General features: G+C 40.9%; 1 protein-coding gene across 6 annotated transcripts in view; it reads right to left on the reverse strand.

The window, feature by feature from the left end:
* SEPTIN2 (septin 2) overlaps positions 1–16,543 on the reverse strand; it is a 32,843-nt gene that overhangs the window by 14,055 nt on the left and 2,245 nt on the right. For 3 of the 6 annotated variants that reach the window (XM_007502415.3, XM_007502413.2, XM_007502414.3), the window contains exons 2-3: positions 3,806–3,834; positions 604–721 (exon numbers count right to left, since the gene is read on the reverse strand). In XM_007502415.3, the coding sequence (XP_007502477.1) occupies positions 604–721; positions 3,806–3,814 (127 nt within the window). In that variant the 5' untranslated portion in view covers positions 3,815–3,834. Of the gene's footprint in view, positions 1–603; positions 725–3,805; positions 3,835–16,543 lie in introns of all 6 variants that reach the window. The other 3 variants (XM_007502412.3, XM_007502411.2, XM_001374377.5) reach the window with 1 other exon arrangement.

The raw sequence follows: 16,543 nt of genomic DNA on the forward strand, positions 1-16,543 counted from the left end.
AATCAATATCCTTCGGCTTCTCCAGGACTATCGTTAACTCACTCTACTAAAATGGAAAAATCTATGCAGCTTTGCCTTCTGAAGCAAGAGTGCTGAATCTGGTCTGAGACTGTTCTTCAAAGATGAACATCCCAGCTCTGATCAGTCACTCTCAACACGCTCCAAAATCCCTCCATCAAGAATTATTAGACTATTATTTAGAATTCTTGGAGGAGGTGAAGAGAGAAGAGAAAGAACAGAAGAACAAGATTCAAGGGCTGTGGTAACATCAGGCCAAGCTCAACAACAGATGAGACAACAGGTCTGATATGATCCTTGATTTCAGGACTCAAAACTCAGCCCAATTTATTCTTGCTGAAGTCCAACTGACTTAAAAAAGATAATGCCCATAACACTAAGTCTAGTCTCCTCCCTCCACCCTTCTCCAAAACCAAACCAAACCAAACCAGGAGCCCCACATTAATTGTTTTCTTCCTCCCCAAGATGGAGGATTTCCATTTTGGATTCTCCAACAATTCTGGAAGAGAATGAGGCTCAGGCACATAACTCCAAATTTAATTCACTAAATTACAGGTCGGAAGAGGGCTCAAAGGGATTTCTTACCAACCACCATCAGAGTGAACTCAAAACCCTTTTTCACGGACTTTCGGTGGACTTGATTCGGAAGATTTGCAAATCCAACATAGCCAGGAGTTTCTGGATTTGTGAACTGAGCAGGCTGCTGCTGAAACGAAACCCAGAATATCATTAGTGACCTTAGATTTAGTCTTAATGAACTGTGGCACCAAAACTATAACATGCACAAAAGTGGCAGACCTAAATTAAATTTTTTTTCTTTTTAAACTCTGCTATTTAAAAAAAAACAAACAAACTTAACTTGTTAACTATTTAGCAAAGTCAGCACAATGGACACACACACACACACACACACACACACACACACACACACACACACACACACGAGACAAAGGTTTAAAGGTTTTATAGTGATGTCTTTAGTGAACAGAAACAGAAGCAAGATTTCAAATCATTCTTTGGGGGTAAAATGTCTTCTGTTTAGTGCCAAGGGCAAGGGAGGAGTACGGGATTGAGAGTCAGAGCACCTCAAGATCTTTTTGGCGGTGGATCCTTGGGTAAACTACCCTGGGCCCCAGTTTCCACATCTTTAACAAGGTGTGGGGAATTGGACTGGATGAGGCCAAGGATCTTTTCAGCCCATACAACAATTCGGAGTGACTTTTCCCAGCACTGTCCCCATTTCCCAGATGAAACATAAGCAAGGGAGGTTACAGGCCTTGCTAGTTAAGTGACAACTATTCATATGTCCTGGGAAGGAATCCAGCTTTTCTCAACTCCAACTCCTTGCTTCTGGTCATGACAAATGACATCCAAGCCATACCAGAAGCTCTTCTTCGGCAGGCCGACCAATCTACCTTTGGGAAATACACACTGTTCCAAGTATTTCATTACAGCAAATTAAAATCTGCCCCCATTATTGCCTTCCTATTTTTTATTTCATTATGTAGCCTGTTGGTCATCCTTCCCAACGGGTCATAGGAAAATCTAAAACATGCCATCAATTATTAGAAACAACTTTTAGATGGCGATTTCTTGGGTCACTGAAGCTTTGAGTCCAATTTTCCCTAAACAAGTCCCCTCCAAATTTAACAGCTTCAGATTCCTAGGAATGAAGCTCTTCTAATAAGCCTAGGGGTCGTGTCCATAATCCCTCCTATTTCTTTTCCCTAAGAAAGTTAGGGTTTTTTCTATTTTTAAAAAACCTTTACCTTCTGCTTTAGATTTGATATTAAATATCCATTCCAGGGCAGAAGAGTAGTAAGCACTAGGCAATGGGGGGGTTAAGTGACTTGCCCACCAGGGTCACCCAGCTAGGAAGAGTCTGAGGCCAAATTTGAATACAGGCCCTTCCATCTCTAGGCCTGGTCCTCTATCAACTACATCACCTGCCTGTCCCAGCAGTTCTATTAAGGTACAGAACCTGTTCCCCAAAGATTTTCTCCCATGTGCTGCCTGGGCCTGTGAGTCTCAGGAGGGTCTGCTCTCCATATATGCTATAAACTGGCTATGGGATTTTATTCAACATCTCGCTTAATTATCTTAAAAAACTAACTTAAATTAACTTAAAAAACTAAACTGGAACCCCCCTCTCCCCCGCCCAAACTAAACCAAACCTTAACATTCCCACAATCCAAGGTTTCATGGAAAAGAGGTCTGAAAAGAGAAAACTATGGCCAATTTATAGTTAGAAGTGTAAAAGAAGTAGGCTCTTGACAGAGTTATCTGGTCTTTTTGAATGGCTGAAGACCTAGAACTCATTTCTGGTGAATTCACTTTACAGATGCCCCCTCTCCCCAATAAAACCACTTTGATGTGCACAAAAAGCCCTTAAATAAATGATTGTCGGCTTCTTACTGACTGCCAACATGTTAATTAAATCATCCTTTTTTCAAAGTCTCTTGGCCAAAACTCCCCAAAGCAAGTGATAAAGAGGAACAATTAAAAATCATCACAAGTTCAGACTGGCCCGTTCCAATGATTAGGAAATGTGTGCATTCCAAAGACTTAAGCTTCTTCCCAACTTTTACTTTTTGACTCGAGTCTTCTTGTTCATTACATGTTGAGGGGTCCCCCCCCAATCCTTCTAGTCACTGTGGCCTGAAACCCCAGCATTATCCCTGACACTTCCCGATCAAAGCATGTGAATAAAGCACAGTCACACCTTCATCACATCTCTTAGCTATATCTTTTCTTTCAACTCACAGCTACTACCCTCACTGCCTCACTTAGATTTTTTGCTTTAGTCTCCTACTAGTTTTTTCCTGCCTCATGTCTCTCCCCACTCTAATTCATCCTCTTGGATCCAATTCCAAGTATTATTTTTCAAAGATGGTATGTTTTCATGGAAAGCAAAATTAACCAAAAAATTCAGAAATATTTTCTCTTCTACATATTTCTTATGGTTCAGTTTTTTAAAATGTATTTTTTCTCAACTACATGTAAAAACAAAATCTTAATCTTCCGTACCACTCCCTAAAATTTTTTTTCTGAGCAAAATTCTCTCCCTCCCCTCAAAAGGGCAAGTAATCTGACACAGATTTTACATGTACAATTATGTAAACCATTCTTTCAGAATTATTAGTCATTTTGTGGAAGAGAACTTATGGTTCAGTTTTTAAAAACCTCATGTGTGTTATTAATGTCTTAATATCCTTGGCATCAAGAAAAAAAATTCACGTATCAAGACCCGGGGGCTAATTACTTTGATGCAAATGACAATGAGAACCGGTAACATTAAATTATAAGTAAATACAGTAAAATAATTTTTAAAAATCATTCTTTCTTAAGCCATAATTTCTTTCAGATTAGGTATAATTTTATTTCAGACTATGGGTTCATGGCTCTGGACAAATCTGCATGGCTAATCTAAACTAATTCATCAAAAAAAAAAAAAGAGGAACTAGGAATCTTGTCATGAAATTAAATTACTTTATGATTTCACTAACACTAGTGATCTGAAGGGGCTGCAATAGTCCTACCAGAATATATGGAAACAAAAATCCATCACTAAACCTCCCCTGAAAGCAAAAAGAAAAACCACCCATTCAAGCTGGCAACCGTAGCTCTTTTCTTGTGCCAATTAGGCAAATATAAAAAGTAACATTGCATATATATATATATACATACATATATATATAAGCCTATGCATGAAGGGAAAACTAGGAATTTATTTGAATATTCTTTTCCCCCTTAAACCATGATGTATATATGAAGAGTGATCTCTTACCTTAGACATCTTCAGTGAAGTTCAGTTATCTGTAATGAGAATTTTAATTTATTACCATTTGGATTATAAGAAAGGGCTACTAAGATATTATTTCCCCGTAGATTCTGGAATGAATGAAGGCTATAGTATAGTTTGGCAGAAATATCACAGATCCTAGATTCAGAAGAACCAACCCGGAATTCTAGACACAATGCTTACTAGGGCTCTGTGTGATCCAGAAAAAGTCATTTAACTTTTAACTTCTCTGAGACTGCTTCTGCAAGCTCAGAAAATGGGATAATTTTCACTAAACTATTAGTCTGTGATTATAAATGTGAAATATCAAATACTTCTTGGACCTTTAAAAAATAACGTGACTTCTAAATTCTCCCTCCTGTTTCTTCCCTATTCACTGAGGATATACTCACTTCACTCTGCATTGGTTCATAAGGGGTTCCCGTTTTTCTCAAACCCTCCCCCTTATCATTACTTATGGCCAAATAGTATTCCCTCACACTCCGTTACTACAACCTGTCCAGTCCTTCCCTTCTTGATGGGCATCCCTTCAATTTGTGACAAGGAAATCACTTTTAAAAGACTGATATATATATTAATTTAAGGTCGCCAAGGAATTCAGCTATGTAATTCCTAAATGAAAACTCAAGTCAGCCTTCAGCCTTTTATAGAGTTTAATTACAAACAGGAGGAAGAAAGGAATTAGAGAGAGAGAGAGAGAGAGAGAGAGGGAGAGAGGGAGAGAGAAAGGGGAGAGAAGGGAATAGGGCTTAAATACCCCTTCTCTTTAGGCTGGGCCAAAAGGCCCAAACACTTAGATAACTGGGGCAAAGAAAAGAGATCAGTCCCTATTACTCACGTGACCAAAATGGAGAAAAAACAGTCTCAGAGGCCCCCACCTTCAGCTTCCTTCAGAGCAAGCTTCTCAGAGCACCTCTCCAACCACTCAGCGCCAAAACTCTCCAACCCCCCAGTCCTCAGACCCCTCTCTCTTTAAGGAAACCATCCAAGTTCCCTCCCCTCAGTTCTCACATCTACCAATCACGGTCCATCATTTTCCCTGTGCCAATGGTGGCTCTAGCTTAACCCAGGACCGCCCAGAGGTCTGGGCTTTGCACATGTCTGTTGGAGGTCATATTCTCAAATAATTAAATTTTGATCTATGCTGCAGCCCTTCCTAAATCCTGTTAGGACTGAGTGGGGTGGAAATTGTATTTTCCAAGACCTGATTCTGTCATTCCAAGTATCTCTATTGTATCAATTCTAAAATCAATCATGACTCAAAGAAATTCCTGTTCTGTGCTTAAGCATAGGTCAAAGCCCTTTCCATTGTTCAGCAAAAGGTTTCTGTCCTAAAGTAATCTTAAGAAGGGAGGAGGAGGAACCTCCCATGCCAATGGGGTTCACATTCCAATACACTATCAGTAAGAAATTTTCCAAGTATGAAATTTCCCAATGGTGAAATTTCCAACATTTATAAGTCTAAGAAATTTTAAGGTTTATAAATTTCCAATTTTTGCTACTACAAAAAGACCTGCTATACATATTTTGTACACGTGGGGCCTTTCCCCCTTTTGGGATCTCTCTGAGTAGTAGTATTCAAAGCAGTAGAGTAGTACATACTAGCAATGGCATTGCTGGGCCCAAGGGCATGCAGTTTTATAGAGCTTTGGGAATAGTTCCATATTGTTTTCCAGAATGGCTGGACCAGTTTACAATCCACTAACAGGGCACTAGTATGTTCCTATTTTCTCACACTGCCTCCAGAAGTTGTCATTTCCCTTTTCTTCGGTGTTAGCTAATCTCATATAAGTGTGTGAGGTGGTACCTTGGAGTTGTTTGCTTTCTCCAATAAGTGATTTAAAGCTCTTTTTCATGTGACTGACAGTTTTGTTTTCTCCTTCATTCTTTGACAATTAATCAATGAGATAATGGTTCTTGACTTCCCTCCTTATGGATTTGAGAAACAAGGCATTTCTTTTTCTTTCATCCAAACAAACCACTGCTTTAATCACTTTCTTTTACCTACATAATAATCTAGTGTCCTTACCAGAAACCCATTAAGTCAATTAGTCAACAAACATTTATTAAATGCCTACTCTGTGCCAGGCACTATGGTACAAAATACAAATTATGAAACAATCTTTACTAACAAAGAATCTAATTTGAATGGAGGAGGCCATAAGTACATAATGAAATATAAATATACACAAAGGAGTTTGGGAGGAAGGGTTCTAGCAGTTGGCAGGCATCAGCAAAAACTTGATAACAAAGATGGTGGTAAAGGTGGGATGGGTTCTATGAGGTAGGATGGCCCACAGAGAGAAGCGGCCACTGTAAATCACAGAGTGCAAGACTGTCCAATGAGTCTGGAAAGGGAGGTTGGGGTCAGGTTGCAAAAATAAGCCTTAAAAGCTAAACAGGGAGTTTCTATTTGATCCTAGAAATAAAGCTATTGGAGTTGACGATGCTGGGGAGTGTCCCGATCAGATATCAACCTGCCAAAAATTGCTCTGAAAGCAGTGTGGAAGATGAATTGGAGTGGGGAAGGACTGAGCCAGAGAAGCCACGGAAGAGGCTAGTGCAATAATTGAGCTGAGTGATAACAAGAGTCTGAGCTAGCGTGGTGGCCAGGCCCTGTGGAATAAGGGAGCCTGGGAGACAGTAGAATGCTGACTTCCATAGAAAGCAGGAAGTCTGGAAGGGGGAAGGAGAGAGAAGATAATGAGCTTTTTGGTAAGTGTTGTGCCTGAAATGCCCAGCAGGTGACCGGTGAGCCCAGACCCTGACATGGATCAGCAGTTAGATCCACTGCAGTGGTCACAAGACAGGAGACTGATAGGGAGAGGGAGGGAACACTCAAAGGACAGGCAGCATTGGGCCCTATTACAGGATCTAGCACCCATTCTGAAGTTCGTGGATACTGCTCTAGGCACAAAAGATAATGGGGAAACACAGGAAGGACTAAAGTGACTAGTGGAAAACTGGGGGTGTGGTGGGACAATGGTTTCTGGAATGTTTGGAATAAACACAATTTTTAGGAAGCTCTGAAGCTTCTGGGCAGCTGATGAATCAGAATAATCCATCTTTCACAAAATAATTTATACCATCTAAAGATAGCCCTTTTCTAACTGGACCGATAACTTGAGGCAAGAAGCAAAAGGTGTGATAAAACCAGTTACCAAGGCTGGCCCCCTTCATTCCGCCCTCTGAAGGAAGAGACTGGGCTGGGAACTTATTTTTTCTAAGTGTCTACTTGAGACCAAATCTTTTCCTGCTTCTGGCCTCTGTGGTGTTGGTGCCTCGGAAAACTATCTACTAAGCCAAAAATACGTCGTTCTCTACCAACATTGTCTCAGTCAAGTACGTACTATGTCTGGTACTTGTAGTTATTCAGCAGGCAGCTGGGGGCACAGAGGATTCAGTGATGGACAGTCCTGGAGACAGGAAGATGTGAGTTCAAATCTTATCTCAGATTTTTACTAGCTGTGTGACCTGGGATAAGTCCCTTATCTTCTACTAGACATCTTTCCCTAGTCTATAAAATGGAGCTAAGAACAATTACCTAACAGGGTGGTTGCGAAAATAACATAAATGCTCAGCAAACCTTAAAGTGCTCTATATATGTGAACTCTCAGGAGGAGGAGGAGGAAGAATAAAGAGAAAGAAGAGAAACCTTACAATTAAAATTAAAGCAGCTCATTCTTGATCCAGTCAAGCAGCAGATACCAGGAATAACAGTAGTTTCTTTTCTTCCTTTTAAGACTCCTTTCTGTCTTAGAATTGATACCAAGTATCAGGGTTACCAAGTTAGGAAGCATCAGAATCCAGATTTGAAGCCAGGACCTCCCTCCAGTCCTATATACCTGGAATGATAGCTGTTTCATGTAAGTTTAACCACCCCAAAATATTTGCTAAACAAGCCTGAAAAAAACCCCTAATACTTTGATATACTTGCCAGACAGAGGAAGTAGAGGAGAAAGGCAACATTTTTGGGGGAGGTATAAACTTGTGAACTCTCCCAAAACAGGATGGACAATGATGGACCCAATGGAGAATAAAAAGTTTCAAGAAAGTTTCCCAAGGGGCCAGCTAAACAAAGCATTAAAGGACCATGGAACCACTTCATCTGAACTCTCTCAGGCCACAGCCATGGATATGGTCATAGAAAAAAGAAGAAATGTTCCTAGAGAGAACAAAGAGAAAAGCAGATGAACTAGACCATGGAGAGCCAGGCCTAAGAGGTCGATATTCAAGGTATCTGAAGGAGATGAATGAAGGAAAAAGTATTTATATCAAATAATAATTGTGTGTCTAGTACTGTGCTAAGTGATGGGGACAAAAAGACAAAACAGTTCTGCCTTCAAGGAGCATCTATTCTAACATGGCCGGGTAACACATAATGGGGAATGATGGCCAGGGAGGGATATACCGTGAAGAATTATAGGACAGTAGACTAACAGAGGTTTTTCAGGAGCAATGACAAGAGCTGATGTGCTTTGGAAGGGGAGGGCATGAAAGTCATTGGGGGAAAAAAAATCCTGGATCTTCTTAATAATCTTAAAAGGGCTAAGAAACCAACTATCAACCCATCCAAAATCCTAATGCCTCATTGAGGGAGGAATAGGAACAGCAAGCTTGTCATTCTGCATAAGGCGGAGCAACCTATTACAAAACAGCTCTCCTATTCATAAATCAAAATCAGGACAGAAGACAACTCTACTCAATGGCGCCAATCAGCAAAAGAGAGATGTGCACCATTGGTCAAAGGCTGCGCAAGGACACGGAGGACGTGCAGGGCAGTCCAGATCGAAGGTCCTCCAGATGCTACTATTTGCTGATGACATTGTGTTAGTTAAATTAAGCCTTGTGTAAACCTCAAAATTTCTTAGACTTATAAATGTTGGAAATTTCACCATTGGGAAATTTCATACTTGAAAAATTTCCTATTGATAGTAGGTCTTGACTATTGGAATGTGAACCCCATTGGCATGGGAGGTTCCTTCTCCTACCTTCTTAAGATTACTTTAGGACAGAAACCTTTTGCTGAACAATGGAAAGGACTTTGACCTATGCTTAAGCATAGAACAGGAATTTCTTTGAGTCATGATTGATTTTAGAATTGATACAATGGAGATACTTGGAATCAATCTCCACCCTATTCAGTCCTAACAGGATTGAGTAAGGGCTGCAGCCTAGATCAAAATTTAATTATTCCAATCTCTACCCTACTCAGGTTAACAGGATTTAGAAAGGGCTGTAGCAAAGGATCAAAGATTTAATTATTTGAAAATATGACCTTCAACAGACATGTGCAAAGCCTCTGGGCGGTCCTGGGTTAAGCTAGAGCCTCCATTGGCACAGGGAAATTGATGGACAGTGATTGGTAGATGTGAGAACTGAGGGGAGGCAACTTGGATGGTTTCCTTAAAGATCAGGGGGGTCTGAAGACTCGGGGAGGGGGTTGAGGAGTTGGCCGGAGTGGTTGCGGTGTGCTCTGAGAAGCTTGCTCTGAAGGAAGCTGAAGGTGGGGGCCTCTGAGACTGTTTCTCCATTTTGGTCACGTGAGTAATAGGGACTGATCTCTTTTCTTTGCCCCAGCTATCTAAGGGCTTGGGCCTTTTGGCCCAGCCTAAACAGAAGGGGTATTTAAGCCCTATTCCCTTCTCTCCTTTTTTCTCTCTCTCTATCTCTAATTCCTTTCTTACTCCTATTGTAATTAAACTCCATAAAAGATTTACTGCTGACTTGAGTTTTCATTTAGGAATTACATAGCTGAATTCCTTGGCGACCTTAAATTAATATATATCAGTCTTTTAAAGTGATTCCCATGTAACACTTGGAAGAGGTTTATAACTGATCCAAAGTCTAAATCAAGTTCCTTTAACGACTCCAATGTGCCTAAGGAATATTGTTTCTTTAATGCCACCATACTACTTGGGGTTATTTGGTGTCACATAAGACAGTCTCCAAAGAGTTAAAAACGACTATTAAACAGAGGACAAAGAGAGGTGCTCAGAAGCTATGAACAGCCTGCAAAATCTGACAGGCAAAGAAGATGCCATCAAAGAACCACCTGATGACAGTAGATGGTCTGATCATGTGACAAGAGATGGCAGGCAGGCAGGCAGTGCTCTGAGTGGTGTCCTGGCAGCAACAGAGAGTGAACAATGTCTCTAAGAGGTTGTCTTTAAGAGGATCTATCTTAAGATAGATCCCCTGTGACCAACTTATGACAAAACTATAGAGCATCTAATATATGTGTCAGGAAGTATGCCAAGCACTTTTAAGAAATATTATCTCATTTCATCCTCACAATAACCCCACAAAGTAGATGCTATTATTAACTCCATTTTATAGTTGAGAAAATCAAGGCAAACAAAGTCAAGTGACTAGGCTTAGGGTTACAGACACAACTAGTGTCTGAGGCCAGCTCTGAATTCAGATCTTCTTGATTCCAGGCTAACTACTCTATCCACTGTGCCATTTAGCTGTATCCCAAATCAAGGAGATTGTAGATCTAGCTGAATAAATAGGGGATAAGATACATATTTGTTTCAAGAGCAAAGAAGGAATTATATATTAATTGAATTGACTTGATTTGTTTTAATCCCAGGTACTTAGGAAGTCTTAAGGCATTTTCAAATACTAAATCTGTGATAATGTACAATTAAAACCACGAATTAGGTTCAAGTAGCATTATTATAAACAAATCAAATAGAAAGGCAGAGATATCACATTCTTTGAGGATTAAAGTTATTCATCAATGGTTTACTAATGCCAGATTGTACTAAAAGCTAGAGATACAAATACCAGCCAAATAGCTAGTTCCTATTCTTAGTAAGCTTATATATATATATATATTTTAACTCTGACCTTCCATCTTGGAATCAAGTGTATTGGTTCCAAGGCAGAAGAATGGTAAGGGCTAGGCAATGGGGGCCAAGTGACTTACCCAGGATCACACAGCTAGGAAGTGTCTAAGACTGGATTTGAACCTAGGACCTCCCATCTCCAGGCCACTATGCCACCTAGCAGCTCCCAGTAAGCTTATATTCTAAGAGGAAGAGGAAACACAAGAGGGGGTTGAGGATGGTTTAGTATGGGGAACAAAAGATGGCTAGTCTGGGGACTTCCTCAAAAATGAAGATTATGGGAAGAACACACCAGTAGGAGAAGAGGGCTAAGAGATGAAGAGCAAAAGCAGCTGAAACATGGTGGCTGTATTAGGTATTAAAGCTTTTGAATACATTTTTAATACCTTCTTCATGATTCATTATAACTGAAATCCTACAGAGGATAGCTGATTTGGGTCCTTCCCAGTCAGAATTGTGGAAGAAGGGAATTAGACAAAAATTGAGCTTTACAGCCAAGAATTTGTTTTTGGCTCATCAAGAAAATTCCCTTACGAAGTAAGTTTCTGTTTTTATGGAAGAGAGCTGAGACTTGTTCAGAGGATGGAACAAGGAGCAATGAGTGGAAGTTGGACAATTTCCCCAAGGATCAGAGGAGGAGTTCTCAGCCTGAGGACAGGTCCTCCCCCCCCCTTTTTTAATTTTTTGGTGTTAACTTTATATTTCAACATAATTGGTTTCCTCTGTGTTTTAAAACCACCATTCTAGGGAGGCAGAGTCAAGATAGTAAAATGATAGGAAGCAGTGCAGCAGCTTCTCTGATAAGATCTAGAAAATGAGCTGGACAGAATCCTGATGGAAATCCAAAAAAAGCAGGAGTGAGGTTTTTGTCCAGGCCAGCTCAGCATAAAGAACAGACAAGGAGGGCTGGAGATAGGACAGAAACCCACTATGGAGATCACTTTCTCATCCAAGAAGAGGCTCTGCTGAGGGCAGGCGGAGTCCTCAGATATCACAATAAGGACCAGTGGCCAATTGGCAGCTTGCTGCCCATTGATGGTCCTAGCTTGAAGACTGGAGGTGCACTGAGAGGGCCTGCACATAGGGTTGATATTCCCAGACAGAAAGGCCCTGGGCTGTGTCTGAAGGAAGGAGAAAGTTCAGAAGCTGGCAGTAGCAACAGTTGTGGCAGGCAGGCATGGCTTAGATCCCAGAAGCAAAGCAGGATCTTTCTTCCAAAGTTTAACCCAATCTGTAGAGGAACAAACAGGGTGGGAATCCCAGACCAAAGGGGAGTCCATTGCTGCTTTGACATGATGGAGGTTTTCAGTTGACTGACCAATGGAGAAAAAGGTCAGCAGCAGCAGTTGATTTATGCCCAGACCCAAACTCAGGCCAGGAGCACAAAGAGTTCAGTAGGAGACAGCACACAGACTTTGCCCTGGATCAGGCCACTTTGGGAGCACTAAACATCAGCATGCCCCCCCAAGATCCTCCAAAAGTACAACACTCAATACCTTAGCAGGAACAGGAGGCAGCCCAAATATTCTCTCTACAAGTGCTGCAGGGAATAGCCCTAACATCAAGTCCAGAGTTGGAAAGTAGCCTAAACAAGCAAGGAGCTCTGAGCTAATGGTGGTGGGGATAGTCAAGACCCAAATGTGGAAGAGAATGACCCCCAAAACATCCACAAGCCAAGCTCCGGACAAAAACACAGCACAGGCAAAAATGCAAATAGAAAACAAGGAAGAGTAAAACTTTTTTTTTTAAATAAATGGAATGGGGGGACAGACTTGAGGAAAAAACTGGAAAAGAAATGAGCCATATTAGAAAGAACTGGAAAGGTCAACAGTTGGCACAAGAGACAAAACCTTCCTCAAGTAACAAATTCTCTGAAAATGTGAATGAACCAAAAAGAAGCCAGTGACTCCGTGAGGCAACAAGAAACATTAGAACAAAGCCAAAAGGCTGAGAAATAGAAGAAAATGTAAAAATAGTTGATATTCATACATATTAAGGAGAAAAAATTAAGAACAATGGATTCTTTGAAGCCCATGATCAAAAACAGAGCCTAAACATTTTGTTTTAAGAAATCTTGAAATTGCTCAAATCTCGTAGAACCAGAGGGTAAAGTGGAAACATGAAGTCACCAAAACCACCACTATATGAAAACTCCCACAAATATTATATTATAACCAAAACCCAGAGCTGTTAGGTCAAAGAAAAAATACTATCAATTTCCAGAAAGAAAAAAATCCAAATGCCAAGGAGTCATAGTCTGAATTGCATATAATTTAGAAGTCACTATGATAAAGGAATAAAGAGCTTGGAATGATATTCCAGGAGACAAAGAATCTAGGCTTACAGCCAAGAATAACTTATCTAGCACAACTAAGTATAATGCCAGAGGAAAAAAAGGATATTTAACAAAACAAGAACTCCCAAGGATTCCTGAAGACCAGAGCTTGGGACAATCTTTGAAATTCAAACACAAGAGTAAAGAGAAACAAACAGGTAACATAAATTAATAATAAAGAACTAAAGGATAAACTGCTCCCACTCAGATATAGACAGATGGAACTACCTTACCACATTTATATTGCCATTAGGGTTCATAGAGGTAGTCCAATTAGAAAAGATTTGGGAATGGTTTTGTTGGATCTTAATGATATCAGCAGGAGAAAACAGAGAGGTGAAGAGGAATACACTGAGGGGTGGGGAAGGGAAAAGGTTAGGGAAAATTATCTTATATATTCAGGGTGCACAAGTAGACATCTACATAACTAGGAGGAAGCCAACTCCTGACTCTCACTTTCATCTGAGCTGGTCCAAAAAAAGGAAGACTATGAAGTCATACACAAAGCTGGATACAGAAAACATATTTCACTCAAAAGTGAAAAAGAGAGAAGAAAGGAACGGGGGAATTAAGAGAGCAGATGATTGAGGCTCTATAAAAATATTCATAAAGTAAACAAAGTATAGCATATAAAAGAGAGAGAATACTTTTCAGTATAAAGCCAATGAGGATTCCAGAGGACCAATGATGAAATACATTCCTGATAGAGGTTAAGGACTTGGAATACAGAATATGAAAAATATTTCCAAGATATGGTCAATATGGAAATTTGTTTTGATTGACTATATACATGCTTGTAATAGGTTATATTTTTCTCATATTGGGTTTTTTGGAGGGGAGGTGGGGAGAGGGTGGCTTGGACCCAGATGAGGTCTTGGCTGATTAAAACAACTTTAAAAATTTGGGAATTCAGATGAACACAATGACCAACCAAACACAACTCATTAACACAACCTCCCCACCCCCAATATTATTCTGGGAAGAGGTCCACAGGCTTCACCAAATCATCGTCCAACGAAGGTCTTCAAGCAAAGACTTGATAAGGACGTGTTAAATGTTACAGAGTAGTTTTGCTCAGATGTGTTGCAATAGGTAGCCTGAGGTTCCTTTCAATTTTGAGATATCCCTCTTTTTAAAAAATGAATGAACATTTATTGTTTTCCGTATTGAAGCAACAATAAAAAAGTTATAACTGAATTGTTTGGCCTTTTCCCCCCCTCTCTTCCTAGCTTGAAGTGCTTACATCTCTTACTGGAAAGAAATATAAGTTGGGTGCAACACATCCAAGACACAGTACAATTTTCTTTGTGGTCTTGTTTGGCTCCTACAGCAGTGGCTCTCCTGAGATGAGGGGGAATCCTTGCTGTTCCTGTACTGGGCCACTTTGTGAGCTTGCAGTAAGTTTTATGTGGTTGGGGAGTATGGGCAGTCACCCCTCTGGCAGCACAGAAGGCATACTGATTTACTGTGTACGCATTCTGGATAGCTTCTTCCATCTAGCATTTATCACATCTGGATGTACTTTATACTCAATTTGTATACAACTACTCTCACCTAGATCTAAAATCTGGGGGACTGTCTTGCATCTCCCTTGACCTCCAGCAGTACCCAACACATCCAGTAGTAGCTCATTTCTTGTCAAAACAAAGCTCAGATAAAGACTGGACCTTCTAGGACCTGGGGCTTAAAGCCAACTCCAGACTAGCTCCTTCCTACACTAATTTCTGGAATGTGAACTGTGCAAATTTCCTAGTGCTCTGCTCTCATCAGGATATCCCTCTACTCAAATTTGTTCACAACTCTTTCAAGGTGTGCTATTTTCCACAATCAGGCTCTTTTGACTTCATCTCAAACCAAGGACTCTTCTTCACATATTCTACATTCTCAGCACACTACTAGTGACTGTGACCTAATTTCCATCCTCTCCTCTGCTTTTGTCTCTGCTACCCCTCAAAGCTGGCAGGGGCTGCAGATGCCAACTAATCCAACCTGTAACAGGGAGAGGCTATTCTAAAGCATGCCTCCCAAACAAAGATTCAGCCTCTGAAGACCTCCAACAACGGCTGCCCATCACCTCCCAGCCTATTCTAGTCTAGGAAAGCTCTAATTATCTGGCCTGAACAGGACTTTCTGCCACTACCCCTCACTGTTCTTCCTGCTGTCTCCTGGGGCCAAGCAGAACAAGTCCAGGGTCCCTTTAGTAACTAACCTTTCCATGCATACCAAACCTTTCCATGACTGATCCATGACAACTGTTCTCACACCCTCTCTAGCTTCCCTGACCAACCCTCAGATGATTAACCATCCTTGTGACACTCTTCTGGCTGCAGGCCAGGCTGGGCTGGAAGAGCATTGAGGATTCCAGAGGTGGACAGACTAGGGCAGTGTGGAGTAAAAAGGCTACTTCTCTTGTTCTGGACACCACAGCCCTCACAATACATCTAGGATTGAATGGGGGGGGGTGGGGGGTGGGGTTTCTGGCTGTCATATCACATGGTGGAGCCATGAACTTGCCATGTATTAGAACTCTTTGAACTGTTGTCTCACCATGTCTCATCCTGCATTTCTGAAGCCTTTTAAAAATAATTACACGTACAGTTCTACACTTATCCAAATAGGCCCCTGAGCTATTTGTCAAGCTTTCTGTCACCTACAAATTGGACTAGCATGCTACCTGAATCATCAGTGCTGAATGCACATGGTCAGATAGATCAGGAGAAAATCTCCCTCCAAGAGGACAGAGCTCTGGCCAAAAATGGCCAGTCTCAAGCCCACTAATTCTCAATTCATCTAAGATCTATCATCACTGAGTGCTTGTCTGTCTCTTCATAAATGCATGTGTATCATCCCCCCAGAGCAATGTTTGGATGGTTCAGCCACACACTAGTCTAGCAGGACTTCCTGTGGCTCCCAGGCCAGTTCTGCCTGCCAGAATCCCTCCCCTCTTTCAGGTTCCAACTCTGGGGCCTGCTGAAAAATAATCCTCTCCTGTGCTTGTTCATAGCATTGATCTCCCATAGTATGGTTATTGGAGGTAAGAAAGTGGCCTCAGTTCATCTCTGCACACCAATATCTTGTACACAACAGGCCCTTTAATGCATGTTTGCTAAACTTAAATAAGGAAGCCCAGGTCAGTCTAGAATGATTTTAATACATTGGTAAACAGCTTACCACAACTCAAGAGGTCCTGAGGGTCAGAACCAAAATGGTCTCAGGAGGGCCTACACTTCCTACCTCACAGATTTAAAGGCTCAAGTTTGGTAATATGTGTCAATCACTCTGCAAGCCTTTGTACAGCACAGAAGCTATTTTTATTGTTACCTCCATGTCTGAGCTGGTAGATTCACCACAAATGACTGGGCATCTCTATAGCCTCTTACTTCCGCTGCCTGAGTGTTAAATCTGTCCTAAAAGTTGTCAGATACCTCTTATCCTACTTTCCCATCCCAAAGAGTACTGGGCTCCAAAGTTTAGCATTGTATGCCAGATACCAGAACGGGAAATATTGATATTTAGTATCCTACACTTGTATAA

The sequence above is a fragment of the Monodelphis domestica genome, chromosome 8 (genome assembly GCF_027887165.1).
Source record: "Monodelphis domestica isolate mMonDom1 chromosome 8, mMonDom1.pri, whole genome shotgun sequence".
NCBI lineage: Eukaryota > Metazoa > Chordata > Mammalia > Didelphimorphia > Didelphidae > Monodelphis > Monodelphis domestica.